The 27,012-nt window shown below is 58.9% G+C and overlaps 2 protein-coding genes across 21 annotated transcripts; one reads left to right on the forward strand and one right to left on the reverse strand.

The window, feature by feature from the left end:
- The first annotated feature begins 925 nt into the window (after positions 1-925).
- On the forward strand, positions 926-6,544 carry EMILIN3 (elastin microfibril interfacer 3). The gene is made up of 4 exons (XM_032605895.1): positions 926-1,244; positions 2,511-2,633; positions 3,813-4,036; positions 4,299-6,544. Exons 1-4 carry the CDS (start codon positions 1,078-1,080, stop codon positions 6,083-6,085), a joined length of 2,301 nt encoding a protein of 766 aa, XP_032461786.1. The 5' UTR covers positions 926-1,077; the 3' UTR covers positions 6,086-6,544.
- Positions 6,545-6,638: 94 nt separating this feature from the next.
- Positions 6,639-23,930, reverse strand: LPIN3 (lipin 3). Of its 20 annotated transcripts, none has more exons than XM_032605882.1 (21): positions 23,761-23,930; positions 23,014-23,066; positions 19,380-19,567; positions 18,191-18,286; positions 16,982-17,247; positions 16,693-16,776; positions 16,045-16,165; positions 15,535-15,877; positions 14,535-14,634; positions 14,234-14,394; positions 13,739-13,832; positions 13,598-13,667; positions 11,884-11,976; positions 11,761-11,807; positions 10,888-11,026; positions 9,765-9,913; positions 9,501-9,587; positions 8,911-9,162; positions 8,579-8,693; positions 8,387-8,490; positions 6,639-8,198 (listed from the first exon to the last, which is right to left on the reverse strand). In XM_032605882.1, exons 3-21 carry the CDS (start codon positions 19,563-19,565, stop codon positions 8,054-8,056), a joined length of 2,652 nt encoding a protein of 883 aa, XP_032461773.1. In that variant the 5' UTR covers positions 19,566-19,567; positions 23,014-23,066; positions 23,761-23,930; the 3' UTR covers positions 6,639-8,053. The 20 variants fall into 20 exon arrangements, with proteins under 20 accessions (XP_032461773.1, XP_032461772.1, XP_032461776.1 ...); XM_032605881.1 differs by having other exon boundaries at positions 19,380-19,572; XM_032605885.1 differs by lacking the exon at positions 23,014-23,066.
- Between the last annotated feature and the right edge of the window lie 3,082 nt (positions 23,931-27,012).

A 27,012-nucleotide genomic window follows, 5' to 3' on the forward strand; every position in this document is an offset into this window, starting at 1 on the left:
CATTGAATGAGGATGGCTGTAAAGGTCAACTCTTGGGTTCCAAGAGTCAGTTTCACAAGGGAAATATGGAGGAAGCCTGACTTAACAGCAACTCCTTGTGAGAAAGACCTAAAGGTTTTCTTTGACCAGACGCTGAAAATGGGCCAGTGCTGCAGTCCAGCCTGCTAAGAGCTTTAGTTGCACAAGGAGAAGCAGAGCACCTTTGGCGGGGCTGGAGGGGTGACAGGCGTTCAGGACTCCGTGCAGCCAGAGACCTGAGAGAGACAGAGATAAGATGCACTCCACCAGGAAACCAGAAGGACAGCCTGGCCACCAGACGGATTGTGGAGGGTTCTCGAGCACAGAGGGGTTAAGTTGTCCGGGGAGGGGTAGGCAGAGTTATCAGATGTCCTGGGCACCCTGGGACAATGACGCTGCGGGGAGGCAGAGCTAGCCAACAGGGATGATCTGGGGCCTATTCCAAGGAAGTGGCTGCGAAGGTGTTGCTGGCCCGTCCCCAAACACGGTCATCTCAGCTTCAGAGCCCTGGACCGCGGTTCCCGGGAGCACACGGGTTTTTAAGAGCAGTGTGTCCAGTGGGTGGGCGTTCTTAGACGGCCCCGCGTCCAGGCCGGCCCCAGGGTTCTGGCTCTGCTTCTCGCCCGGGTGCACGCGGGAGACAGTGGCGGATGGGTGATGGGTGTGTTTGGGGGGCCTCCCGGGGTGCGACAGCCTGCGCCCCTGCCACTTCGGGGTTGCTCTCTTCTTAACCTCTCGCTCGCGGGCGGCCCCTCGGGCGTCAGCTCCGAGCTGGGGCGGGGGGCCGGCGGCGGAGAGGGGGCCGGCGGAGGAGAGCGACGCGGCCCCAAGTTTATGCTAATCAGCGCAGAGCCCGCCTCCCGCCTCCCCTCGGCGGCCCCAGGCGCGAGCAGCGCCGGCCACTCGGCGGGACGCAGCCGCCGCGAAGCGCCAGGCGGCCGGGCCAGCGAGCTCCGGGGGCCGCGACCGGCGGCGGGACCCGGGCGGGCGAGCGGCGGGGCGGCGGGCGCACACCCGGCGGGCACCCGCGCGGGGCCAGGTGGAGACCCGGGGGCCGCGATGGGTCGCCGCCGCCTGCCGGTCTGGCTGTGCGCCGTCGCGGCGCTTCTCTCGGGGGCGCAGGCCAAGGGCACCCCGCTCCTCGCGCGGCCCGCGCCGCCCGGTGCCTCCCGCTACAGCCTCTACACGACGGGATGGCGCCCGCGGCTGCGCCCGGGGCCGCACAAGTAAGAGCGGGCCGCTCCGCGGGCGGGAAGCAGGAGGGATGGGCCCGGGCGAGGCTCCCACCTGCCCCGGGTGCGCGCGGGGGCCCCGGGCACACCAGGACGAGCCCCCGCCCGGGCGGGCGCCCCACGCTCCGGGGGCCTGCGAGGCTGGCGAAGGAAAAGAAGCCGAGGGGGCCTGGCGCGGCGGCTGGGGTACTGGCAGTGCCCGCGGAAACCTTTCCAGCGAAGTAACATTTTCCAGCTGCTCTGTGTGCAGACTCCGGGCGCAGTGGACCAGGTGGAGGGAGAGGAGGGAGGGCGGGCGGTCCGCGACGCGGAGCACGCGGGGCCACCCCCATCCCGTGCCAGGGCCTCTCATCTCTCCCCTGCCCCGCCAGGTAGGAGATGGAGGCCGTGCATCCGGCGGCTCGACCCCTCCCGTGCTCAGCCTGGACCCCTGCGACCCTTTGGGAGGCCCAACGTGGCTGGGCGGCAGAGCTGGTGGGGGCTCCTGGGTCCTGGGCCCGTGTTGTGGCTCCAGAGCCCAATAGCAGTCCACAGGTGGTCAGCTTATGCCAGGCAGCAGCCTCCCTAGCCCTTGTGTCCTCCCCTGCCTCAGCTTCTGGTCTTTAGTAGCTTCAGGTGAGTTAGGGCCTCTGCCTGGGGTGCTAGCTGAATGTGAGCTCTAGCTGAGTTTGAGAGGTATTATAGGAGGAGTGTACCCAGCCCATGGCTGACACTTAGTAGGCCTGGGCACATCAGAGCAGGCTTCCTGGAGGAGGTGGTATAAAAAGTGATCTGAGAGGGAGGAACCAGAAGCAAAGGCAGGAGTGGGAAAACTACAGGGTGGGAGTCAGTCGGGAGGAAAGATGAGAAGTGTGGTCTCAAAGGCAGTATGTTGGGATCTCAGAAGCTTCAATGCCGAGATGAGGAGTTGAGAGCCAGTGAAGGAGTTGGAGGAGGGTGGGGAGTGTGGCAAGGCTCTTGAGGGGGATCCAGGGTGGGCCTCTTCCCCAGGCAGGGAGGCAGCTGCACTGGGCGCCCGGTTCAGTACAGCACTTACTTAGCCCAGTGACCAGCCCACTGGCGTGGCTGGGATTGGAGAGACCAGCAGTGGGGCAGGACCCCAGGCCAAGGGCCCTGGATCCCAGGAACAAGAATAAGGGGCAGAGGAGAGATGGGAGTCTGGTCTCCTTCCTAGGCCCACAGCTGGGGGAGGGGAAGAGTAGAAGCCTCAGTGGGCCTGGCACAGGCCAGATATTCCAAGGATGCCATTTCCCCCTGCAGGGCCCTCTGTGCCTACATTGTACACAGGAATGTGACCTGTGTCCTACAGGAGGGAGCGGATAACTACATAAAGGCTGAATACCGGCAGTGTGGATGGGGGCCCAAGTGCCCCGGGACAGTCACGTGAGTGCACCCCCATCCCACCGACTCAGGATCCATGGGCATAAGCCCCAGGCCTGCCTTCAGCTGAGGGTAGCAGCCAGCTCCACAAGAGTTATAACTCCTTGGACTCCAAAGAGCCTACCCCTGCCCCAACACAGGCCATTTGGAGGGGGCCGGCGGGGGGCCAGGTCAGGCTTGGTTGGAGCCCCCAAGGGGACCCAGGGGAGGGCTCCCAGGGGAGAAGCAGTGCAAGGCAAGGAAGAAGCAGCAGAGGCACGGGTGGGGGGGGGGCGGGGGGGGGGGAGGGCTGGGGACAGGGGAGAGCAGAGGATCAACACCAGCAATGGTTGATCCCTGGGTAGACCCAGGGAGGGTTGTGGTGACCGTGGAGAAGGCAGGCCAAGGGTGAGAGGAGGGAAGCCAGACTTCTGGGGCTTCAGCCAGACAGGTGGGCTGTGAGGATGTGTTGCATGCAGGTGTGATGTACTTGGAGATGTTCAAACATGTGTCTGAAAACAGACCTGTTTATTCCCATGTGTCAGTGGGTAAACAGGTACACGGCTGAACAGGGGAGAGTACACATGGTGAGCTCTGCCCTGCACCCCTGGGCCTTCCCCGCTGTGCTCAAAATCAGAGGTGCCATTCCGCCAGCTTCCAGGACCAGAGCTGAATTCCCAGAGTAGGCCAGGAAGGAGGGGAAAGAACTAAGTGGCCCCCAGGTAGGGAGTGGCCCCCAGGCAGTGTGAAGGGCTGCCTGCCCCAGCTCCAGTGCTGTACCCCTCATCCACCCAGAGGGAGGGGCTGGGGTTTTGTCAAAAGTTTTCAAGGTACCCCCAAAGCCAGAGTGGAATTTCTGATGGCAGTATGAGCCACAGGGCGTCCAAGTGGTCTTGGGAGTCTTGAGGCTAAATTCCCACTAGCCTTTCCCCAAGCAAACAAGATGGGGTAGGGCTTCTACCTGCCCCCTCCCCTAACGCATCTCTGAGCCTCTGCAAGGCCTGCTTCCACCCCACCGCCTGTCGCCTTAAGCACAGAAGAAGGAAAAATGCTGGTGGTGTAGTGAAGCTGGGAGACATCTAGACCTTCTGCCAGTGTCTGGAGTGGCCCTGGACCCCAGCCAGGGGGCAAGGTCACTCGCCAGGAGGCAGGAGCCTCAGCCCACAGGTACAGAGCCCTGCCCTCTGCCCGCCCCTGGCCCAGGTACCGCACAGTGCTCAGACCCAAATACAAGGTGGGCTACAAGACAGTGACTGACCTCGCCTGGCGCTGCTGCCCTGGCCTCGCTGGAGAAGGCTGCCCCGAGCATCTCACGGACCACGCGGCCACCCCACCTCAGCCGGAGCCTGAGCCCCAGGTTCCCTCGGGGCAGGTGGGCCCAGGCCCCAGGCCCCTTCCTTCTAGCAGAGCAGCCTCCAGCCCCCACGGTGAGTCTGCCCATGGAGACCCTCGCCAAGGTGATCGGTTTCTGGGGACTGACACAAGCTGGCTGAGCCCGATCAGGGCTGGGGAGGGTGCATCTCGTGTTGGACGTGAGGGTGAGCCCCTAGAGCCCCCTCCCACAGCTGGGGGGACCATACCCAGCAAGGTTGGCTCAGACCAGAAAACCTCTCGGGTGGCCCGGCAACAGGACAAGCTGAGAGAGCCAGGCCAGTGATGACCCTGGGGTTCTCTCCTCCTCTTTCCCAGGAAGGAAAGGCCCAGGGCTGTTTGGTGAACGGCTGGAACGCCTGGAGGGTGATGTCCAGCGCCTGGCACAAGCATATGGTACCCTCAGTGGCCTGGTGGCCAGCCACGAAGACCCCAACAGGGTGACTGGTGGCCCCAACGCTCCTGCTGCCCCTGTGGGCTTTGGGGTCATCCCCGAGGGGTTTGTGAACCCCAGAGACAGAGCTGGAGGACCACTCACTCCTCCTCTGGATGAGATCCTGAGCAAGGTGACAGAGGTGAGCAACACACTCCGGACCAAGGTGCAACTGCTGGACGAGGTGCATGGACTGGCCCTCGGCCATGAGGCTCACCTGCAGCGGCTGCGGGAGAGCCCCCCATCTCCGCTCACCTCCCTGGCGCTGCTGGACGAGTATGTGGACCGACGGCTGCACCGACTCTGGGGGAACCTGCTGGATGGCTTCGAGCAGAAGCTGCAGGGTGTCCAGAATGCGTGCGACCTACAGGTGCAGGAGGTGCGGCAGCAGTTCGAGGAGGGCCAGGCGGCCAGCCGGAGGCTGCACCAGAGCCTGGATGGCCGGGAGCTGGCCCTGCGCCGGGAGCTCTCACAGCTGGGTACCCGGCTGCAGGGCTTGGGCGTGGCTGGCAGGGGCAGCTGCTGTGGCCAGCTGGCCTTGATCAGTACCCGCGTGGACAGCCTCGAGAGGAAGCTGCAGGCAGTGACCGAGGCCCAAAGGGGCCACAGCCCCCCCGACGGGAATGACCTCACACGGCTCTCTGCTGCCATGCTCGAGGGGGGCGTGGATGGGCTGCTGGAGGGCTTGGAGACCGTCAACAGCACAGAGGGTGGAGCCAGGGGCTGCTGTCTGGGGATGCAGGAGGGGGGCTGGGGTGTGCGTGGCTTCCACACCACGCTGGAAGAGCGCGTGCAGAGGCTGGAGGAACGCCTGCTGACGCTGGCTGGGGAGCCGAGCCACGATAGCGCTCCTGCAGGCAGATCGGCTCGGCCCCTCGTGCAGACGGAGCTGGCAGTGCTGGAACAACGGCTGGTTTCACTGGAGGCCTCGTGTACCCCTAGGACCACCCTAGCCATCCTGGACAATCTCGTGGCCGAAGTGAAGGCCTGGCAGAGCCGGAGCGAGGCCCTCCTACGCCAGGTGGCCAGCCATGCGGCCCTGCTCCAGAAGCTCAATGGCACCGTGGCTGAGGTCCAGGGGCAGCTGGCAGAAGCAGCGGGCAGCTCCCTCCAAGGCGAGATCACCCTGCTCAAGGTCAATCTGAACTCTGTGAGCAAGTCGCTCACGGGCCTCAGTGACTCTGTCAGCCAGTATTCTGATGCCCTCTTGGCCGCCAACACATCCCTGGATGAGCGGGAACGCAAGGTGGAGGCTGAGGTCCACGCCATCCAGGAGCAGGTCAGCAGCCAAGGCTCGTGGCTTCGGGCCGGACACAGGCAGGTCCTGAGCCTGCGGGGGCAGCTGGAGCAACTCAAGGCCAGCGTGGCCAGTGTGGCTGGCAGGCTGAGCCGCTGCCAGGACACAGCCCAGGAACTGCAGCTTGCGGTGGGTCACTTTGACCAGAGGGTGGCGCAAGTGGAAGGTACCTGTGGGAGGCTGGGCCTGCTGGCTGCGGGCCTGGACAGCTTGGCGGCTGAGTCCCTTGGGCCCAGGGAGGGCCTGTGGGACCACGTGGACCAGCTGAACCGCACGCTGGCCCAGCACGCAAAGGACATTACCCGCCTCCGGGATGACCTGCTGGACTGCCGGGCCCAGCTGGCCGAGCAGGTCCGGGCAGGGCAGGCCGACTAGGTGGGCTGGACAGGCCAACCCCCAGATCCCGCCAACCCTGGGGACCCTCCCCCAGAGCCCAGCCTTGCCTAGCAGTGCCTCCCAGCCTCCCCCGGCCAGCGCGCATGCCATTTCAGAGGGCCTTGAAGGAACAGTGTGGGTCCGGCTCCACCTGACTGCCCAGGCACCAACATCCACGCTTGGTGCTGCACCAGCTGGGCAATTCGGGACTGCGGTCCAGGCCAGTACGTCATGCCTGAAGGCCGGGGTGGCCCCAAGAGACCGCACCATCCACGGTCTGCAAATCGCTCTTCCGCAGACACACCAGTTAGCATCTGCGCAGACCTTCAGGTCCGTTCTCAGACAGCAGTCTCTCCGCATCTCCCTTCGCCCGTGGACAGCAGCTCCAAGCCCTTAGAGGCTTCTCAGCCACCTGGGCTTGGTTTCTTCAGGAAGGTCGTGCCCACTGGCACTGTCCTCCCACCTGGCAGCTTCAAGGATGCTGTTCCTGAACCAAGGGCCAGAGGTTTCCACCACCCTACAGGTCCTTCAGGACAGAACGGAAACACAAGGACTCAGTGGAGAGTTCTCTTTATTCCTTTTGATTCTCTCCCAAGGCGAGGGCTTAGGCAGCCATGGATTTCCGGAGGAAAGGATGGGGTCCAAGTGATCTGTTTGGAGACGCCTCCCACTGTAATTTATCCTTTTCGTTCCCCTCCCCAAAGATGTTTTTGGGGTACTCTGGTCCCCATCTGAGCCTCTCCTTCCCACTTGGAGGAGGATCTCCCTCCACCCCAGGTTAGGGCCTCTCTCCAAAGGGCGGCCCTCATGTACATCATGGCCTGAATGAGGCCAGACCCTGGGCAGGAGGCCACAGCTGGAGGAAAAGGGCTCCAGGCCTAGTTTCCAACATCCTTGGAAAACCCCAGCCCTGCCCGGATGTTCACAAGGTGGTGAGAAATTCAGGTATGAAAATATGAGGACACAAGCGTTCGTCTGGCCTGCATACGCCCCAGAGGCCCATCCCTGCTGAGGTTCCCAGCCTCAGTTTCCCCACAGCAGCTCGGGCCCTTCCATGGTGTTTTGCAGGTCCCTGCAGCCCCACCTTCTGGGTTCCTGACATTTGGTGTTCTGCCCCCCACTTTGGTGCCGTTGGGGGAGGGCAGGCCTGGATTAAAGCTTTTAGCCTGTCTAAAGGAAATTTCTTCCCCAAAGGCAGTAGGCGGGAAGGCTGCAGTGGGGTGTCAGCCCTGCTCCTTGGGCAGAAGCTCACTCAGCAGCTGTGCGGGCAGTGAAATGACTGGCAAAGGCTGGGGGAGGCCAGGCACCTGCCCTGGCAGGGTTTGGGGCTGTGTCCTCAGCAGAGGTGTGGGGAGGGGCAGGGATGGCAGCTGGGTATGTACTAAGCCAAGTGGGAGCCACACCCCCTCAGCCCTGGCACTGCCCTGGGATCCCCCCTTCCCAGATGTTGGAGGGGCCCTAGAGTATCTGGGGTTGGGATGTGCTGAGATAATCAGGGCACCAGCGTGGGAGAGCAGTGATGTCTGGCTCCAGAGCTATGGGAAGGGGCCAGGGCTATGTAGGGTCTAGCTTCAGAGGGTATGGTCCAGACTCCCCAAAGTGGGTCGGGGGAAAATTTCTTCCCTGATTGTTGGCTGCCACCAACCCTTTCCTGGGCTTACAGGTCTCAAACCTCATAGGGGCTTCCTTCTTGTCTCTGTCCTATCAGGAGTTGAGGCAGGGTCCCAGGGTGACAGGGACAGATATCAAAGGGTATGGAGAACGCTGCAAGGACCCAGTCACTTAATGGCTACAGGGCAGGGCCATGCTGAGGCCTGTAGCATGGCTCAGCTGGCAAAGGCAGGGGACAGGAGAGGCCACAACTAGCCCGCAGCCCCCTCCTCCCCTTCAGTGGGTTGGCCCTGCAGCATCCAACTTCCAACCCCCATGCCCTGGGACACACAGTCCTGGGGAGCAGCCAGGGCTCGTTCAGGCCAAGGTGTCGAGGTCCACAGGGGCCAGTGGCTCCCGCCAGTAGCAGAAGTTGCTGTATTCGGGGCTGGCCAAGTCTGTGCTGGGGCCACGGGCCACAGGTGGGAAGAAGAGTTCAGCCACCTCACCGAGCCGTTCGTACCTACGGGCAGGAGGCGCTGGAGTGAGCCTCAGCCACTGCCGGGCTTCAGCCCCATCACAGCAGGTGGAGGGGGTCCTTCCCGGGAGCCCTGGACCGGGGAGGGGGTCCCTGGCGGGGGCGGGGTGGCGTGGCACTGGGTCCCAGGGAGAGGCTGGGCTGTGGAGGCACGTGGCAGGGTTTGGCCTCACGTGGACTTGTGATTCTTCATGAGCTCCTGGCTGAGCTCTCCTCGGGGGTTGACTGTGAAGATGCGGGATGTAGGCAGGCCGACCTGCCGGTAGGCAGTGACATCCTACAGGAGACAAGGAGGGGTCGGTGGGCTGAGAGGTGTGGAGAAAGTGGCTCAGGCCCCCCGCCCCCACCGTGGAGGGGACACTCACATTGGGCCTGTTCCCAAAGGCGGCATAGAAGGGCTGTTTCTGGGGCAGAAAGAGCTGCTGGATGTCACTCAGGCAGGCAATCTTGAACACCTCCGGCTTCTTCTCAATCACCTCCCTGCGGCAGTCGGGGCCATGGGCAGGGAAGGGGTTAGCGACCAGAGGATGGCAGGGTGAGGTGACAGTGCTGGTGACGGTCTGACCCAGTGGACACCTGAGCGAGGTCTGATGCTGGCCCGGCCTGGGCTGTGCAGGGCTGGCAGTGGGCCTGTGCAACCCCCTGCTGGGCTGTGGGCTCACGTCCCATGGGGAGGTTACCTGTGCAGGGTGGTTACCTGTGCAGGGCAGAGAAGAGCCTGTTGGGAGACAGCAGGATGGGGCCCTCAGGGAGGCCACAGCCCCGCTCGCTCACCCACTGCAGGTACCCCTTGGTGAGGTCAGCCATGCCGATGGCCCGTGCCGAGCAGTACAGGAACTTGTACCCATTTCTGGGGGCGGGACAAAGGGGTAGCACAGAGCCGTCAAGAGACCAGCCATCCCCATCTCGCCTTCTGGGCTTCGGCCAGCTCAGTCCAACCCTGGAGCCTCTGCAAGGAGGGGACTTAAGAGAAGAGCTGAGCCAGGGCTGAGAGGTAGAAGAAGCGTGCACAGAGTCCTGAGGCCCAGGTGGACCAGGATAGGTGAGGACTTGGGCAAGTCTGTAGGCTTTGCTTACGGCAGGAAGGCCAGCAGCTAGACTCAGAGCCCGACCGCAGCCCCAAGAGACAAGTCTTTCACAGGAGAACTGAGGACCAGTAGGTCTCAGCACTCCAGGGACCTGCCCTGGCCTCCTTCCCTGTGGGTCCCCAAGCCTGGCTTCCCGGGGCTGAGGCCAGGCCATTCCTCCCTCCCTGGGGTCCCACCCCAGCCCAGTCCAGGCACTCACAGGTGGATTTTGTGGTAGAGACTAGTGATGCCCTGATGTGTCCAGTCTTTCCCCAGCTGGGGCAGAATGTGGCCCAGGACATCCGACCTAGGCCCAGAGTGATGGTCAGGCCAAGGCAGCCCCACGTGGCCCTCCTGCTCTGTGGGTGTGGCCCCGCCCCCATCCCAGGATGGCCCATCGGGAGGGGAGGGCCTCTCTCCCTGTCCCCCCTCCCCCAGCACAGAGGGAGGCGAGTCTCCCCCTCTACAGCCGACCGGGTCTCACTTGGTGATGGTGCCATCAATGTCTGAGATGATCACCCTGTCGTCCCATTTCCACAGGTAGATGGTGGCCCTACAGCGGCAGGTGCCCTGGTACTGGGTGGTCACGCTGAAGACCACCTTGTTGGCAACTTCTTGCAGGTTCAGGCGCCGCTGAGGCCAGGCAAGGGGGGGAACTGTGGCTGCCGCAGCTGGACGCTGTCCGCCCACCGCCAACCCCCCCAGAACTGTGGCCTTCCATCTCCATGGGCCTCTCTTCCTCCTGTTCCTCCCAACTCAAGAACCTTGCTGAGATCATCAGAGACAGCCATGTAGACAGAAGGTGGCTCAAGGAGGAAGTGAGGGGTGCTGGGGGGCCTGCAAAGCTCCAGGTACAGGAGCTTTGAGATGAGGCTCACGGGCCAAGCCTGGCCCATGACCCCGTCCAGGTTTCTCAGGTCAGCCTTGGGGCCAGCACTGCTCTGGGCAGAGGGACACCCCACTCCACAGAGGGGCCCCTGTGGGGATCTTCACAGGCAGCCTCCTGCCTGGGGCTAGGGTACCTGGGACATCCCCGCCAAAGAGAGACCTAGCCCTGTCCTTGGTCCAAAGATAAGGATCAGGGCAGCTCTTAGCCACAGCCTGTGACCTGGCTGACCCCGAGTTGGGTGTGAGCCCCAGGGAACCACACAGGGCAGCCACTCTGTACCAGGTGCACCAGACTCTCTTGGGCACCTCTCTGACCACAGAGTTCCACTCAGGAAGAAGACATGACAGGAGCCACAGTTACTCCGAGGTGTGAGTTGGGAGCCTAGGGTTGCCAGGATCTGAGAGGCTGTCATGGGCCGTTTGGTTCCTGTAGCTCCCAAAGGCAGGCCCAGAGCCAGCCAACCCACCGCAGGTAGGTATTTTAAGATGACATAAGAGGGGGCTTTTCTAGCGAGAACATCCAACAGAGAATGGGCTGGCACGTGAAGAAGCGGCACAGAAAGCTGTCCCTGGATGATGCAAGCAGAGGCCGGCAGGCGGCTGCCACAGGGATGGATTCTGGGCTTTGCGGAACACCAGCCGTTCCTCAGCTGGGCCCTGAGGGCCTCAGGGAACACTGTCTTCTCAGGCCCGCCACTCCCACACCTGCACACACTTACAATCTGATTGGAGGAGAGGCGGAGGGACTTCTTGTAGGTAGGAGTGTGGGCTGGAGGCGAGAGGGGCGGGGAGGGGGCCTCCAGAAGGATGGGGCTGTCGGGGGCATCGTCCTCACTGCTCGGGGCTTCGGTCTTCTCCCTGCGGGCCGCCCGGTGCTTGAGCCACTTCCCCCAGCCAAGGCCTTCACTCCTGGAGATGCCCACCCCTCACCCAGGCCGCAAGGAGCCTGCCGCTGGTCTCTGTCCCTCTAAGGACCCCTCCCTTTAGGTGCCACCCGTTTTGGGGGTGGCAGCAGACATCAGGATACAGGCCAGTAGTCTACACCCAGAACGGTGACTGCAGAGCTGGAGCAGAGACCCGGGGCGCCCAGGCCCCAGGCCGCTCTCCATAGCTAGGATGCTGGTACCTGCTTTGGGGATGTGCACCAGAAAAATCTAGAATTGCATCGTGGCCAATCCCACCTGCTGTGGGAGGCAGTCAGCCCGTCCTTGATCACCTCCCACCCAGCCTTGGACATTCTGGGTCACTTCAGACATGAAAAAAGGAAGCAAGGTCAGCTGGGGCCAGCTGGCCCCTGGTGGAGAGAGGAAGCCCTTCTCCGCCTTCGTATGGTAGCCCTTTGTCTGGGCCGGGAGTCTGGGTACCCATTCCAGCCCTGCCGCTTCCCGGCTGCGAGAACTTTGGTGTATCTAGGCTTTCCCATCTGTGACACGGGGACATGTCCCAGGAGAAAGAAGAGGTGTAGAAGTGATTGCAGAGTGACAAAGACATGCCACGGCAGGGGAGGGGTTCTGGCTCCACTGCCGCTCCCACAGTGATCTTTCCCAGGCTGAGCTCCAGCTGCAGAGCCCCAGGCAGGAGATCCAGCTCACCCCAGCTGCTGCTGCCGCGCTGTGGTTTTCTCCCTCCGGCCTCTGCACTGTGGGGAGAATATCCATCTAGTGAACCCCGCCTCATGCCTGTGCCGGCCCCGCCTTGTGGACATGACCACCCACCTCCTTGGCCGGAAGGTCCCTGCATCGCCAGGAAAACCACCACCGCCCTCCCTTCCGGGGCATCTTTTCCTTCTTCAGCTTGTCCACGGTGCTCTGCGGGCAGATGAAGGCCATGGCATTTTTTCCTGTACCACAAAAACCCACCTTACGTTGCCCTTGGGGCCCCCATGGGCCCAGAGTCTGGGGCTGACCCTACAGCAAGGTGCTACCAACATCTGGAGGCTAAAGAAGTATACTCACCCCCATCTTGGGATTCTGAGCACTGGTTCAAGGAGATAAGCATGGGAGAACAAGGGCCACTTCTGCCCGCCTCCACTCCACCCCAGCCCTGACCCCCCCGCCCCCAGCTCTAGCCCAGCCTTGGCCTGGCCTCCAGACCTTGTGGCTCAGTCTCCCTATTCCAGTAGCTAAAGGCAGCGCTTTGGGAGATTCTCAAGATCTGGGTCTCCCTGCATGATGCCACCAACTGGTGGCAGGGACAGTCTCTAGTCAGTACCACCCTCAACCTCCAAGACCAACATGGGTAATTCCTAAGGTCAGTGATCTATCCCGTGAACAGCCTCCCTCTCTGCTTGTTACCGTCATTGTCTGGTGGGGACAACATGACCCTGCGAAAAATTCTGATTAGATTTGTGCTAGATAAATCCAGGGAGGGCCCAGGCCCACCTAGGAGACATATCAGCTTCCTGCAAACACAGAATGGAGAACCCAAGTCGAGGAAAACAGCCAGGGTGTCCACTGGGGCTGGGAACAGGCTGGGAGATTTCCCCTAGGTGGTGGGTCTCTCTGGGTAAGGTGAGGAAAGCCAAGCATGGGGGGACCCTCTCTCTTCCCACAAGCTCTGGGTCCTTGCTCAAACCCAGAACCAGCCAGAGGATAGAGCTGAGCTTCACCAAAGGGAGGCACCAGCTGTCAACATCAGGTGAGTGAGGTTCTTTGGGCAAGCCAAGCCAGTAATGATGGGCCAGACCAGGGTGGGGCACTGGATGGCTCCCAGAGGGGCAGAAGGGGCAGGTGCAGGCCAGCCCTGCACAGGATAGAGGTTCTGGGAGGGACTGTAGAGGCTGGTCCTTCCCACCTCTGAGCAACTGCACATGCTGTTCCCCACCCCTTGCCTACTCATCCTTCAGACCTCTACCCGGTGGGCACTTGCCCAGCAAACGCCCTGTTGGAGGCTCTCAAAGCACCCCAGACCTCTCCTTCCCAGTACTCACAGTTGAATTTTATATTCATTTGGCTGAGTCTTTGATTAACTGTCTTCCTATGAGGGCATGACTGTCCCCAGCCTGGGCCCGGCACACAGTAGGTACTCAACAACTGTGTGCTGATAAAGCAAGCCCCTGCAGCCCAGCCTGGAGAGGGTCTCAGAGGAAAGTGAGGGGTAGGACCTCCATCTCCCGAGACTGTCTCGCAGATCCCGAAACCTCCCGTTGAAGGCATGTCCCTGTCGCCTCTGGTTTGTCCTGAATTCCTTTGAAGTCAAGCCTAAATCCAATCCAAATGGATTCAGCCATGCCAGGAAACCAGGGCAGCGGGGGGTTCTTCATCCACACAGCCTGGGGCAAGGCTTCAGAGGACCTGGGTCTCTTCTCTCAGAGTGGGTCCTGCAGCCCCAGGCCCATCTCTGCCCACCCTCCACTTCCTTGCCAAGGGCCCCTGACCCCAAGGCTATGGCCACGTCCCCCAGGAGGCCCAGGGATGCTATAACCATTACCTTGGGCAAGTTTTTCTGGAAAGCTTGCAGGGAGAGGATCATAGAGGCAGCTACAGCCCAGTTATAATGCCTGGAGAGACAGATAGGGTGTTAGGACCGTGGAGGGCGGGGCGATCCAGCGGCCCAGTCCCGGATACCCACTTCTCGTTGATCTTCACCACCAGGTTCGGGTCGTCCAGGAGGCCGGGGTTTTGGGCGAGGTCCTGGTAGGAGACGATGTGCTGGTTGAACTTCTCTAGGCACAGAGGCAGAGAGCGAGGGGTGAGGCCAGCACACCCCACGTGACCCGTTGCCCCCGCCCCTCCCGGCTGCCCCACCTCTGCTGCTCTGGCCTCCTGCAACTTGGGTCTTCGACCTAGCAGGGCTCCTTGCTACCTGGGGTTTTGGCACCTGATGGTCCCGCCCCAGGCACTTGCCATCCTGGATTCACAGGATAAGTCACAGCCTAGCATGACTTAGCATTTGCTTCACGGGGTCTTGGAGATGCCCAGCGCTTGCTGGCCGAGGGTGGGCTCCACAAACCCGAGTCATGCACACCTCTGCTACGCCCCCACCCCGGGGTCTTCCCTCTCTTCTCCCGACCCCTGGGCTCAGTGACAGTCCTTGGAGGGGTGGGGGGGCCACAGTTGAGCATACCCACAGAGACGTCTCCGCTGTCAGCCAGCCCCCCCGAGAGGGACAGCACTACTGTGTCCGCTGTGTCCCGAGTGGGCTCTGGCTCCCGCTCAGGGTTGCAGTCCCCCAGAGACTTTTGGCTTCCGGCTTCACTCCACTTCCTGGCCCCCAGCCCACAGTCGCTGGGGACAAAGGGGCCAATGGTGACATGAATACAAGGAGGCTGGGAGGAGGGGCTGGAGCCCTCCCAGGCCCCTGATAGCCGACTCCTAGCCCCACAGGCCCCAATCCCAGGACACCCTGGCGTCCAGAACCCAGGCACCTCTGGGGGAAGTAAAGGGCTGCGTTCTCAGAGTCCAGGGAGGGCAAGTCATCCAGGTAGATTTCACTGGGGCCCAGGTGCTGGCTTCTCTTCAGGGAGCCTGAGAGCAGAGGAGGGGACATCTGTAGACCTAACCCGTGAGGACTACTACTGTGATCAGTGTGCGTCCCCCTACCTTTGAACGCCTTAAGGTGGCACTGTCCAGTAGAACTTTCTGCAATGCTAGAAAAGTCCTATGTCTGCACTGTCCAGTAGGGTAGCTGCTGGCCACAGAAGGCTACTGGGCATACTTAAAATATGGTGTGATGGAAAAATAGAATTTTAAGTGTTATTTAATTCTTTTTTTTCTTTTCGCCATGCCGTGTGGCACATGGGATCTTCGTTCCCCAGCAAGGGATCGCACGGCACCCCTTGCGGTGGAGGTACGGAGTCTTAACCAGTGGACCGCCAGGGAAGTCCTGCAAGTGTTATTTAATTTTAATTAATTTAAATTTAATTTTAAATAGCCACATATAGCCAGTAACTACCCATCTGGATAGCACAGGTGCCACCTTCCCCTCCCAACCCTCTCCCTGGCCTCGCTCAGGACACACCAGCTGCCTCAGTTCCTAGACATGAAACCTCTCTCCCTCCTCATGGCCTTGATGTTCTCTCTGCCTAGAATTCTCTTCCCCTGGTCCTCACTCGGCTGGATCTTTACGGCCCACGTCTCAGCCCAGGCATCACCCGCGCAGAGAGGCCATCCCTGGCCACGTGATTTAAATAGCCCCCGTCCCAACCAATGATTCTGTCCTGCGTCCCGCCCCCCCCCCACATCATGCTTCTCCTGTTATGCGTCTGTCATCTGTCTGCCCCTCTGGACTGTGAGTCCCATGAGGGCCGGGGCCAGAAACAGTGCTCGGAACACAGTAGGTGCTCAAACATGCTTGAAATTCCAGAGTCCACCCAGGGGATAACGTGAGGCGGGGGAAGCAGTGGGAGGGGTCCAGCTATCACTCACCTTTCCTCCTGGAGATCCCCTCCGGCTGCCCTGTGCAAGCGGGGGCCTCCAAAGCAGCCCAGCTCCATGACTTAGAGGGAGGAGGGAGGCCCACATCCCCGGAACTCTGAGTCTTGGTTTCCTCTCTCTCAGGGGGCTGGAGAGGGGGACCCACCAGAGCAGGCACCTCCGTGTCAGGGTGAAGAAGGTGGGTGCCAGGCCCTGTTTGCAGGATTGGAATTCCCGAAGGGTCCACGCCAACCACAGAGGCAGAAGGGGTGCTGGGCGCCCCCTGAGGTGGAGAGGCTGTCTTGGAGCTGCCATCAGGGACCACTGAGGACGCGGGCCACTCAGCTTTGCCCACCTTCGATCAAACAAATGGGGGAAGACAGAGGCGGTGCAGGGCCTGCCCCCCACACCCCAAAAGGCCTCAGGGAGGTGGCCCGAGTCTCAAGTCACTCCAGTCCTGACCCGCAGGGGCCACGGAGCCGCTGAAAGGTAAGGATGGAGGGTTGACACAGGGGAACTCACCTTAGGCAGCCTCCCCCAGGCCCACTGCATGTGGGACTCAGCTCTCAGGGGAATGGGTTCGGGGGTCCGCAGCTCCAGCTCCGAGTCACTCTTGGGGGATGTTAGCCCACCCGTTGAGAGGCTGCAGGAAGCAAGAACTCAGAGGCCCCCAAGCCAGCCTGCCACCCCCTGCTGCCCTCCTTGGCCTGGGAAGATTTTTTCTGCAACACGTATTTATGCCTGTGTTGGATCCAGAATGTATAAGGAACTCCTATAAATCAACAATAAGAAGGCAATCCAGTAGAAAAACCAAAACAAAACGAAACAATGGGCAAGGCTGTGACTTCTCAACGGGTGTAGGGTGTCCACTAAGGGTGATGAAGAAGTTGTGGAATTGGATAAGGGGTGATGGTTGTACAACATTGTGAATATACTAAATGCCACTGAATTATGCCCTTTCAAATGGTAAACTTTATGTTGTGTGTGTTCTACCACAACAAAAAAAATGGGCAAAAGACTTGAATGTCAACACTTTACTGAAAAGACGCACAAATGGCTGGTAAACACAATAAATATGTTCTATGTCATTATTCATCAGAAAAATGTAAATGGAGAGCCCTCTGAGACCTTGGCTTTGAGTCTCTGCCTGTAGCCCACCTGGACTCTCACCTGGCCTGGGAGGGCTGCTCCCCATCGGAGTAGGGGTAGATGTCTTTCGCCTGTGGTGAGGCCTCTCCTTCTGGCTGGACACTGCTGCGGGACCACAGGGAAATAAATGGTCAGTGATAGGACAGGCAACCTGGGCAGGGCATGGAAGCCTGGATATCAGGGGCTTGATGAAGCAAAGCAACTAAAGGCCAGAGAGGTCAAGGACCTAGCCCAGGGTCACACAGCATCAGCAGAGGACACTGTGCTTGAACCCCAAGTGGCATTCCTACACCCTCAACCCCCTACATACCCCGGGGGCTCCGGCCTTGGCTTTTCCAGCAGGGATAGCTCACTCCCAGTGCCTGCCTCCAGCTCCTCCGAACTAGAATCGGCTGCCACCGTGTCCTCCTTCCGCCTGGGTTTCCTCCTGCGACGCTTCTTCTTCCACCCCGTGGAGGCTGTGCCCGCGATGCTGGCCTCAGGCTCTCTGGCTGTGCCCAGGTGGGAGTCCGAAGGTAACCCAGACAGGCCCCCCCAAGGGATGGGTGATGTGCACAGGTGGGGAGGCATGTCTTCCTGTGGAGCAGATCGGGGGCAGGGCTGAGGGGTCTGCAGCTTGGGGGCAGGGGGCAGGAAAACAGGCCTGGACGCTGGACAGAGCCAGTGGTAGCATGGCCTTGTAACTGTTGCTGGCCTCAACGTTCCCTAACAGAGATAAAGCGGCCCCAATCCCAGGGGTGCCTACACCTCTGGCAGCCCACGGCAACCACACAGTCCAGACAGAAACCTGGGCATCAGCCTCTCATCTCCCCTGCCCACACCTACCACAGCAGACACCTACTTCCCCTTTTAAGACTCAGCCAGGTGTCACCTCCTCCAGGAAGCTTGCCCTGACTTTCTTCAGCCTCAGTTCCAACCCCCTTCGCTGCAATAACCAAATAGTTCTTTCATCTGTTGTTTACAGGTCTGTCTCCCAGGTTAGTCTGGGAACCTTCTTTTTTGGCAGGGGTCACCCCTCATCCAGGTCTACTGCTGTTTCTGGCCTACAGTAGAGTAGGGGCTCAATTATTAAGTTTGTCAAAACTTTAAACACCTCTACTGGCTTCTGCTGGGCCCTGCCTCCCTTCTGCAAACACCCCTCTGGTCCTCCCCCGCTCCCACACTTCCATGTTCCAGCTGCCCCGAGCCGGCACCAGATCTACAACAAGCCATCTTATGCTTTCCAGTCCCGGCCATTGCTCGGCACCCTCCTCCTCTCCAAGCTGCCCAGGGAGGGCCTCCTTTTCCCCTTTCAGGGGCCCAGCTCAAGTGTCCTCTTCTGAGAAAACTTCCCCCAAAGAAGCGCCAGCCCTTCCTGCCCCCATCCCTCCCCAGGGTCCACCAGCACATCCTGATGCCCCTGCCTCAGACCCTCGCCGATGGGGTCCTCCCCACGGTGGGGACGGTGACAAATCCCCAGGCCCCGCCGGGAGGGAACACTAGTGAAGAGACAGGGCCAGGCAGGCCCAGAGGCACTTACCACATCGCTCTCCAGCTCCTGGATGAAGAAGGCCTCCCCGCTGTCCCCCAGCTTCATGTGCAAGTCTACTGGCTCCCCATTGATCTCGATGTCTACCTGTAATGGGGCGTGGTGGGATGGGGCTCCCCACCGTCGGATCTTACTCCCATGCTTCAGTCCTCTGGACTCCCAGCGGGTCCCGGAGACACAGGCTCCCTGCTGCCCCAGAGCACTGCACTTTCTGGAACTCGGGGAGCCCCCTGCTCCCCACTCTGAGGGTCTCTGCTCACCATCTCAGTATTCTTGTTTATGCCTTGGTTTCTGTGTTCCTCTCTCTCCCACAGCCCATAAGAACAAGAACACGATCCAATCTTGTCACTGTGTGTCCCCAACCCGCAGAAGAGTGTCCGAACATTTGTGGGTAACATGAACAACAGTAAGAATGACCCTTTCCTGGGCACTTCGTCCAGTGTGTTACACAGACCATCTTATTTAATCTTCACAGCAACCCCTGGCAGTACCTCCCATCATTATCCCCACTCTATAGATGAGGAAACTGAGGCTCAGAGGGGTTAAGTAATTCTCTGGGAATTACTATGAACCCAGAAGGTCTGAATCCACAACGCAAGCTCTTAACCACTTAGCTATACTGTCTCCCGCAAGGTTACACTCTCCCATTAGGATTCTGGAAGATTCACAGTCGCCCCAGTGTGAAGGGGGTTTGGGCCCACCAAACCAGAACCAGAACTCAGTGCTAACAAAAATCTGTCACGTTCACCTGAGCCCCATGAAGACGGTGCCGGTTTCCGAAGAGTGAGGAGGTAATTTTTGAGTATCAGCCCCATGCCTCACCCTGGGACAGCGTGATCACCTCTTATTTAATCACCAGGTAATGAGAGTGTATCAATTTGTTCAGGTGAGGTGACTTACCAGGAATACACAGGTAAGGTCTCAGGAAGCTGGAGCCAGGTCTGATGGCCCCAGTACAGAAGGCTGCCCCGCTGTGCTGCTTCCAGGGGAAAATAAGGGCCCTCCTGGACCCAAACCCCCAAACCAACCCAAAACCTTCCAAGAAAATACAAAAGAAGGGAAGCCTGTCCAGAGGACACATCCCTGCCCCAGGGAGGTTTGGTTCGTGTCCTTGGACTGTAGTGACTACCCCGGCTTCCTGAGTGTGCCCTGCAGAGGTCCCTCTACCGCCATCACTCACCACCTTCTCCCGCGAGCACAGGACGCCCAGCTTGCCGAAGCGCACGTGGAAGGGCGAGCACCGGAAGGAGCCGTCCGCCTGTCTCACCACCAGCACATCGATGCCCCCGCTCAGCGTGGCCGGGTTCAGGCCCCGGTACAGCCCCTTCCCAAACACAGTCTCTGCCAGCTGCCCCACGTAGTTCATGGCTGTGCTGGTAAAGGGAGGTGGTGCTGGGACCAAGGCCTGGCCCACCGGCCTCCGTACGGGGCTCCGCAGCCTGACCCCTGGGACCCCAGGCTTACAGCGTGTGGCCCTCGGGGCACCTCTGCAGATGGGCAGCAGTGATGGGGTGGGAGGTGCGCCTGAAGACGTGGGCTCTAATCCCCACCGGCCGTGGGGCTCTTGGACGGCCATCTCCCTTCTCCAAGGGCTGCTGCCCACATCTGTCAAATCAGGGCACCGGGTAAGGCCATCCGGGGCACTGTGAGCCTCTAAATGCCACGAGTAATGAAAATGACCGCAGCTCCTTTCATCTTTACAACAACCTGCCAGGCTGGCCGAGCAGGTTTCATTATGCCTGTTTACAGACAAGCCAGCCCAGGCTCAGAGAGGTGGAGTGACTTGCCCACGGCCACTAGTCAGGAGCCAGGGTTCACATACAGGCCTGTGTGATTGCAGAGCCCTTGGTGTGAACCACTGGGATGGCCCAACTGTGGGGACAGGCACCCCTCCCTGAGGTGCAGTAAGGGGCAGCCTCATGATAGATCAGGACCAGGGCCCTGCTGGGTAACAGGTGACAGTCCTGAAGGCTGATCTCTTTCCAGGAAGTGGGGAGGAGGGAGCCTCAGTTTTTCCATCTGAGAAATGGGTTCAGCTGTCTTGCTGCCTCCTGGTCCTAGAAGTTGGAAGGGACCTTGCTGGGCTATTGTGGCTAATTTGTGGGGGGCCAGGGGTGGGGGTACCTCAGGTACCTAAGGTTCTGCCCAGTTCTCAGATGCTTGCAGTAGGGCACCCCCTATAGCTGGGCCCAAACTACAGAATTTAAGGCTCAAACTCCAAAATTCTTCTTAGTCTCCCTGGGATATGTGGGAAGCCCGTCCATGGCCACAACCTGACCCCAGTGTCTCTAGGACATAGTTCTCAGCCCCCGACCCCTACTCCTCAGACCCACATTCAGGCCTTGGGCTGGCTCCTGGCCCACCAAAGCTGTTCCTTCTTCCCCCAGCCAGACCGGTCCCTCCAGCTCTCCCACAACAGGTAGAGCTGGGTGAGCCAGAGGCAGGAGCTTTAGCAGCCGCAGAGAAGAGCCAGGGACATAATGAGAGCCACCTCTACCCTGGCATGGTGCCCGCCCTGCCAGCTTCAGCTCGTCGCCCCTTCCCTGCTGGCCTCGCCAGTGGCCTAGGCCCTTCTGGCTGCCAGGACCCCAAACCATCCCAGCTCCACGGGGCACTTCCCTCTGACCTTGCATCAGAACCCCTGGAGCTCCGCCTGCCATGCAAGATCACCCTTCAAAAAAGTCAAGTGGGGGCTCCCCTGGTGGCGCAGTGGTTGAGAGTCCGCCTGCCCATGCAGGGGACACGGGTTCGTGCCCCGGTCCGGGAAGATCCCACATGCCGCGGAGCGGCTGGGCCCGTGAGCCATGGCCGCTGAGCCTGCGCGTCCGAAAGTCAAGTGACTTGTCCAAACCTTATGAAGCTAATAGGCCATAGATGGAGGGAGGGAGTGATGACTCATATCCTGGTTTCCTGATTCCATACCATGGTTCCTTCCCCTCCATGGTCCCCAAACCACACCACCATTGTCTGCAGAGAGGGCTGCCCAGCCCCCAGCCCACTTCTGCACAGCTCTGTAATGCCTCGCCACTCAAAATGTGGTCCAGGGCCCAGCATCACCTGGGAGCTGGTTAGAAACGGAGAGCTTCACAAACATAAGGTCCTGTGAGATTTGCTAAAGTGAAAATTTGGGATAAAAAATGAAACTCTTTGGACCCCGAAAACGTCACTCAAATTGAATACATCTTTTATCTGCAAGGCACCTGCTATGTGATAGGTGAAAACTCCCACTTTGGTTTCTCTGTCCCTAACACCAAAGTCTGAATATGGGTCTGGGGAGACAGACCGACTGACAAGGAGAGACATGTGGTAGGCAGGGCTCTAGACCACTGTGCCCAGGAAAAGCAGAGAAGACTCCAGAAGCTTCCAGGAATATGAAGAAGCACGCATGGGAGGGGCACACCGGGAGTGGGGGCAAAGTTCTGCCCAGCTGGCAGCCCAAGTCTGAGCTATCTGCTCTGCGGAGAGCCAAAGAGCAGGCAGTGGGTGGGTGGATGGGGAGGGGGCAGAGGAAACAGGCTCGGCTCCACCTACTACTGAGCTTCTCAACTTCGCCACCCCTGCTGCTTGGGACTGGATCATTCTTTTTTGTGTGTGTGGTACGCAGGCCTCTCACTGCTGTGGCCTCTCCCGTTGCGGAGCACAGGCTCCGGACACGCAGGCTCAGCGGCCATGGCTCACGGGCCCAGCCGCTCCGCGGCATGTGGGATCCTCCCGGACCGGGGCACGAACCGGTGTCCCCTGCATCGGCAGGCAGACTCTCGACCACTGCGCCACCAGGGAAGCCCTGGATCATTCTTTGTTGCAGGGCTGCCGGGAGTGTTGTAAGATGTTTAGCAGCATTCCTAGTCTACCCACTAGATGCCAGGTAGCACCCTACCTCCAGCTGTGACAACCAAATTGTCTCTAAACTTTGTCAAATGTCCCCTGCTGGACAAAATTGCCTGCAGTTGAGAGCCACTGAAATAGCAGAAAGAGCTGAGTGGCAAAGGGGGCACCTGGGGGCACCTGGGTCCTACTCTGATCCACCCATGGAGTACTCTAGGGCAAGTAACTTGCTGGCCTCAGTTTGCCCTTCTATGAAACGAGACCTGGATTTCTTAGACCTTCTCAGCTCTAATGTCATGGGAGCCTAGAAGTCATTCCTCTCCTTGTTCCTCCCGCCCCACGAGTGGATGCCCCCATCTCTGCCTGCTTAGCATTGTGGAAAGGGAGGGGGACTCCTGTGAGCCAGGCCCCGGCCTCCTCTCCGCTACCTGCACCCATCCCTGAAGGCATCTCCTGCCCCCAGGACCAGCTCTGCCTCCTTGGTCGGCTCGCGATGGAGGAGAGCTCCTCTTGGCTCCCCTATACCACCCTTCACCCCCAAACTAACACGGCTAAAATCAAACACTTCATCTTCCCCTGGGGAACCTGGTCAGCTGAATTCCTCTCAGGACTCATGGGTACCCCTCCCTCCCAAGCCCTCTGAGTCCTATTCCCCAATTTCCTGCTCATCAGGCCCCTCCTTTCTCCTCCAGGTGCCTAGGTCAAGGCTTTCTGACCAATGCCCAGATCCTGGGTGATAGCAGGCACTGTGGTTAAGGCATGAGACTGTCTGGATTCTAATCCCCTCCCTGACACTTACTAGTTGTGACCCTGTGCAAATCACTTCACCTCTCTGAGCCTCATTTTCGGCCTCTGGAATGGGGATAACATAGGGGATGCATGAGGAATTCATGACATAATTCGTGTAAAGCAGTAGCATGTAGTAAATGCCCACCCACGCCACCTAGCAGCAGCAGCATTGTTTTTGGAATCGTGACAGCCCCACTCACCCGGGCTGGTCCTGAGGGCACGACAGGTCAGACTCCAATGCACTGCCCCTGCCCTGAGTTGAGAGTTTAGACTTCTTAACTTGGCATTCAAGGCCCTGCATGATGGTGGCCCCGCTCTTTGCTCCAAGAGGGCCTCAAGAGGTGCCCTGGCCTCAGAGCCTACTCTGGGAACATCCACATGCCTCCCAGGCCTGCACACAATCCCACCACAGGAAAGCCAGAACAAGCTGCCCTGGTTGTCAGCCCTCAGCCTTTCTGGGCTCCCAGATTCAGGGAGGGGTGGGGATGTGGCTCTCCGTGTAGGACCAGACGCAGCAGGAGAATCAGCACTGCTATTGCCCTGGAAGGGAGGCAGCTCCACCCAGGATCCCCAGTAGCCTTCACAACTACTTCATCTGACCTGCCCAGTCTCAGGGCAGGTGGGCAAGGGTCAGACCCTGTTTTGCAACTGAGGACACTCAGTACCAGAGAGGGTGGGTGTCTTCCCCAAGATGACACACTTAGTCTGGAGTGAAGTTGGGGTGAAACTTTTCCCCTGAGAGGTTTTTACATCTCATTCTCTCCCGATCCCACATTCTGGATGTCCGGGGGAGCCCCGCAGCCCCTGGATCGGGGAGAGGGATGAAGTGAAGCCGACCCCTCAGGCCCGGGAACGGGAAGGAATGAGGGTCAGATGGCAGGACAGATGGGCGGGGCAGGGTGGGGCAGGGGAGGGATACCTCATCTCTGGCTCTAGTTGGGCCCTACCTGAGGAGCTGCCCACTGGACTCCGGGCCCCGGAGCTGCCGCTTCTACCTGAGTGCACAGATCAGCAGGTGTCTTCGGCCCCGCACTCACTAGGCACTTCCGGCTCCTCTAGGAGTGGGTGAGATCCCGGTTCCGCCCCTGCCACGAGCCAAGGGCGGCCTCTGCAAGTCCCAATCCGTCTAGACTCCACCTCCCAAAGAGACCCCGCCCCCGCCCAGTCCCCACGCCCAAGGGCGTCCTTTCACCTTATAGAGTGCGGGGCGAGGCCAGGCTCCAGGCTCCGCCCACTCCAGCTCCAGCCCGTCCTGCCCCGCGCTCTAGCGTTCCTCGAAGGAAAGTCCCAGTTGCCCGCCACCAGCCCCACCTCCAGGAGCGGCGGAAAAGCATAGACTTTCCAATCGAGCCGACCTAAACCTTCCTGGCTTTGCTCCTAGCTCGCTGTGTGACTTTGGTAAATTCTTTCCCCAATCTGATCCCACTTTTCTACTTTGTCAAAGGGGGTAGCCACCTTGCAGGATTTTCGAGATTACCTGAAATGACTTTGTGAGGCACCTGGCGCTCGAAAGTCCCCTCTCGGGGGCAGCTTTGACTCCCACCCCCAAGGCTGGACCGGACCCTCGTATTATACACTCACAGAGCCCACAGCTGTAATTTCATATTCGCTTGAATAACTATTTGATTATTGTCAGCCTCTCTGAATTTGAATTCCGTGAGAACAGGTCTCGTTCATCCTTACACCCCAGTGTCCAGTTCAGTCCTGACATACAGCAGGAGCTCAATAAATGCCCACTCTCCATTCCATCCAGTTGATGCTCTGGTGGAGCGGAAGCAGGGTCAATACCTCCACTGGCCAGCAGAGGACAGGCGATGACCAGCCTTCTCGCCCAGTTGCGCATCCTCTCCGCCGGCAGGCGCCACGAGGGAAGCAGGTAAGCCCGGGTTGCGCGAAGATTTGAAGGATCGAGGCTTGGGCCAGGGAATGGTTTTATCCTTTGGATCTGTGGTTGGTGGCTTGTCCTGTACCAAAGACGTCTCCCACAACCTGTGAGGATGGCCCCTGCTAAGAAGATGCTCCGAGAAAGGTCAGGAGGTGAGGGAGTTTGCTATAAAGAGAGCGGGAACCCAGGAAAAGCTCGGAGGGGTGGGGCACAATGGCAAAGAGTCAGGCTTAGAAAGTACTGGGCGGTGGGGAGTGAGAAGTGTCCGCTATTGTTCTGACTCAAGATAACACGACCTGTCTGGAAGTGACTGGCCTCAGTTGTCCTTGCTTTAGCAAAAGTCATTTGGTGTCAGTCCTGAAACCAGGCTGTCTGGCTGGTATCTCAGAAGAGCTCTGATGGGAGCAAAGCTATTTTAAGGTGGCCAGAGGGCAGAGCCATGCCACAGACATGTCTGTGGAAGCATTGTATATAGCTACTATATTCAGCAATGAAAAACTGTAAACATCAGGAATCCTTCAAGGGAGGTTGGGAGGGAAGGAAGGACAGATCAGGGGTTATGGCTACAGATGCCACAGTAATGCTACCTCTTTGAGCCTCAATTTCCTCATCTGCAAATGGAGACAAAATCTACCTTGCAGGATTGTATTGTGGGGATTAAACAGGATGAAGTAAATCAGTGGTTCTCAACCTTGGCTGCACACTGAAGTTACTATGCCCTTGGCAAATACTGATGCCTGGGGTGTGGAAATTAAAACAAAAAAACAAAAGACTCTCCAGGTGATTGTAATGTGCACCCAAGGCTGAGAACTACAGAGCTAAATAAAACGCTGCACACAGCGCAGGGCAAACACTAGGTGTTCAACAATGTTTATCACATTAAAAAAAAAAAATGGAGTACACATTGTTTTCATTGTTCCTTCTTAGAGAAAAAAAAAAAAGTTGACATAAAGGTTGTTGCAGAAATTGGATTTCCGACAGGCTTGTTTCCAGAACAATGAATCATCTGGGATTTGATGCTTACGGCGGTGGGGAAGACAGGCAGCCTCTAGTATGTCTTGTCCTAACACCCAACTGGAATGTACGAGGCAGGGACCACCCTGCGGTTTACATCACCATTTCCGAGGCGTCCTTGGAGCGTGCAAGCAGCATGAGCGCTTGTGTATGCCCATTTCTGGTGTTAAGGATAGAGCCAATTTTCTCCTCTCCCTCACCGGTTGTGGGCAGGGTGGTGGGGCTTACACCACTGTTTGTTTTTTGAGTAACCCATCAGTGTAGGGGGCACTGCCTTCTTCATAGAACTTGGTGGCCATATGTTCTTTAAGTCTCAGACCCAATGATTGTTTATTGCTCCCCACTGCTTTCTTGCTGGGTGAACCTGGCATGAAGTGGGAGGACACATTCACCCAGGCCTGCAGCTGTGGCCACTTGTCATGGGTAGCAAGATTGGCTGCAGGAGTGTCTCCTCAACCACTCCTGGTGGCCCCGTTGAAGGTGGGAAGGGAAGCAAAGGAACCTGCACGGGCTCCCTGCAGGAGGCAGACTCGTAGGTTGGGCGGCAGGCAGTTGAGGTCTGGCCAGGATGGTCAAATTTAGCAAATAAAAATAAAGGATGCCCAGTTAACTTTCAATTTCAGATAAATAACAAAAGATTTTTTAGTGTAAGTATGTCCCATGCAATATTTGGGACATACTTATACTAAAAAAAATATTCATTGGCATCTGAAATTCAAATTTCATGGGATATCCTTTATTTTTACTGGTTGAATCTGGCACCCCTATAACTGGTCAAACAGCCAAGGAGTACTCAGCACATGGGGTTTGCAACGGCCTCCTGCTTAATGTTGCCACATACAGCTTCCACCTGTCACTGCCCTGCTCCAGAACTATGTGTGGCTCCCAGCTGCTTCCATAGAGCAACTAGGACTCCCTGGCTGCTATGCTGGGCCGTGCTCTTCTGCCAGGCCAGCTGCCCTGCTTGGGCCCTTTCCCACCTCTGCCCCTTCTCATGTTTTCCCTGCCTGGCGTTTCTCCTGCCCATTCCCTGCAGTAATTGCAGACACTTACTGAGCACCTACTGGGTGCAGACAACATGCTGAGTTTTTCATCTGCATTGTCTCATTTGATTGTCACATAACCTCGTACAGGAGGGACAGTAGTTATCCTCTTTTGCCAGTGAAGAAACTGATGCTCTAAAATGTGATTCTTATTTTTTAAGTTGAAGTATAGTTGATTTACAATATTGTGTTAGTTTCAAGTGTACAGCAAAGTGGTTTGGTTTTATATATATATATATATATTATTTTTCAGATTC

This window comes from Phocoena sinus, chromosome 15 (assembly GCF_008692025.1).
Source record: "Phocoena sinus isolate mPhoSin1 chromosome 15, mPhoSin1.pri, whole genome shotgun sequence".
Lineage (NCBI taxonomy): Eukaryota > Metazoa > Chordata > Mammalia > Artiodactyla > Phocoenidae > Phocoena > Phocoena sinus.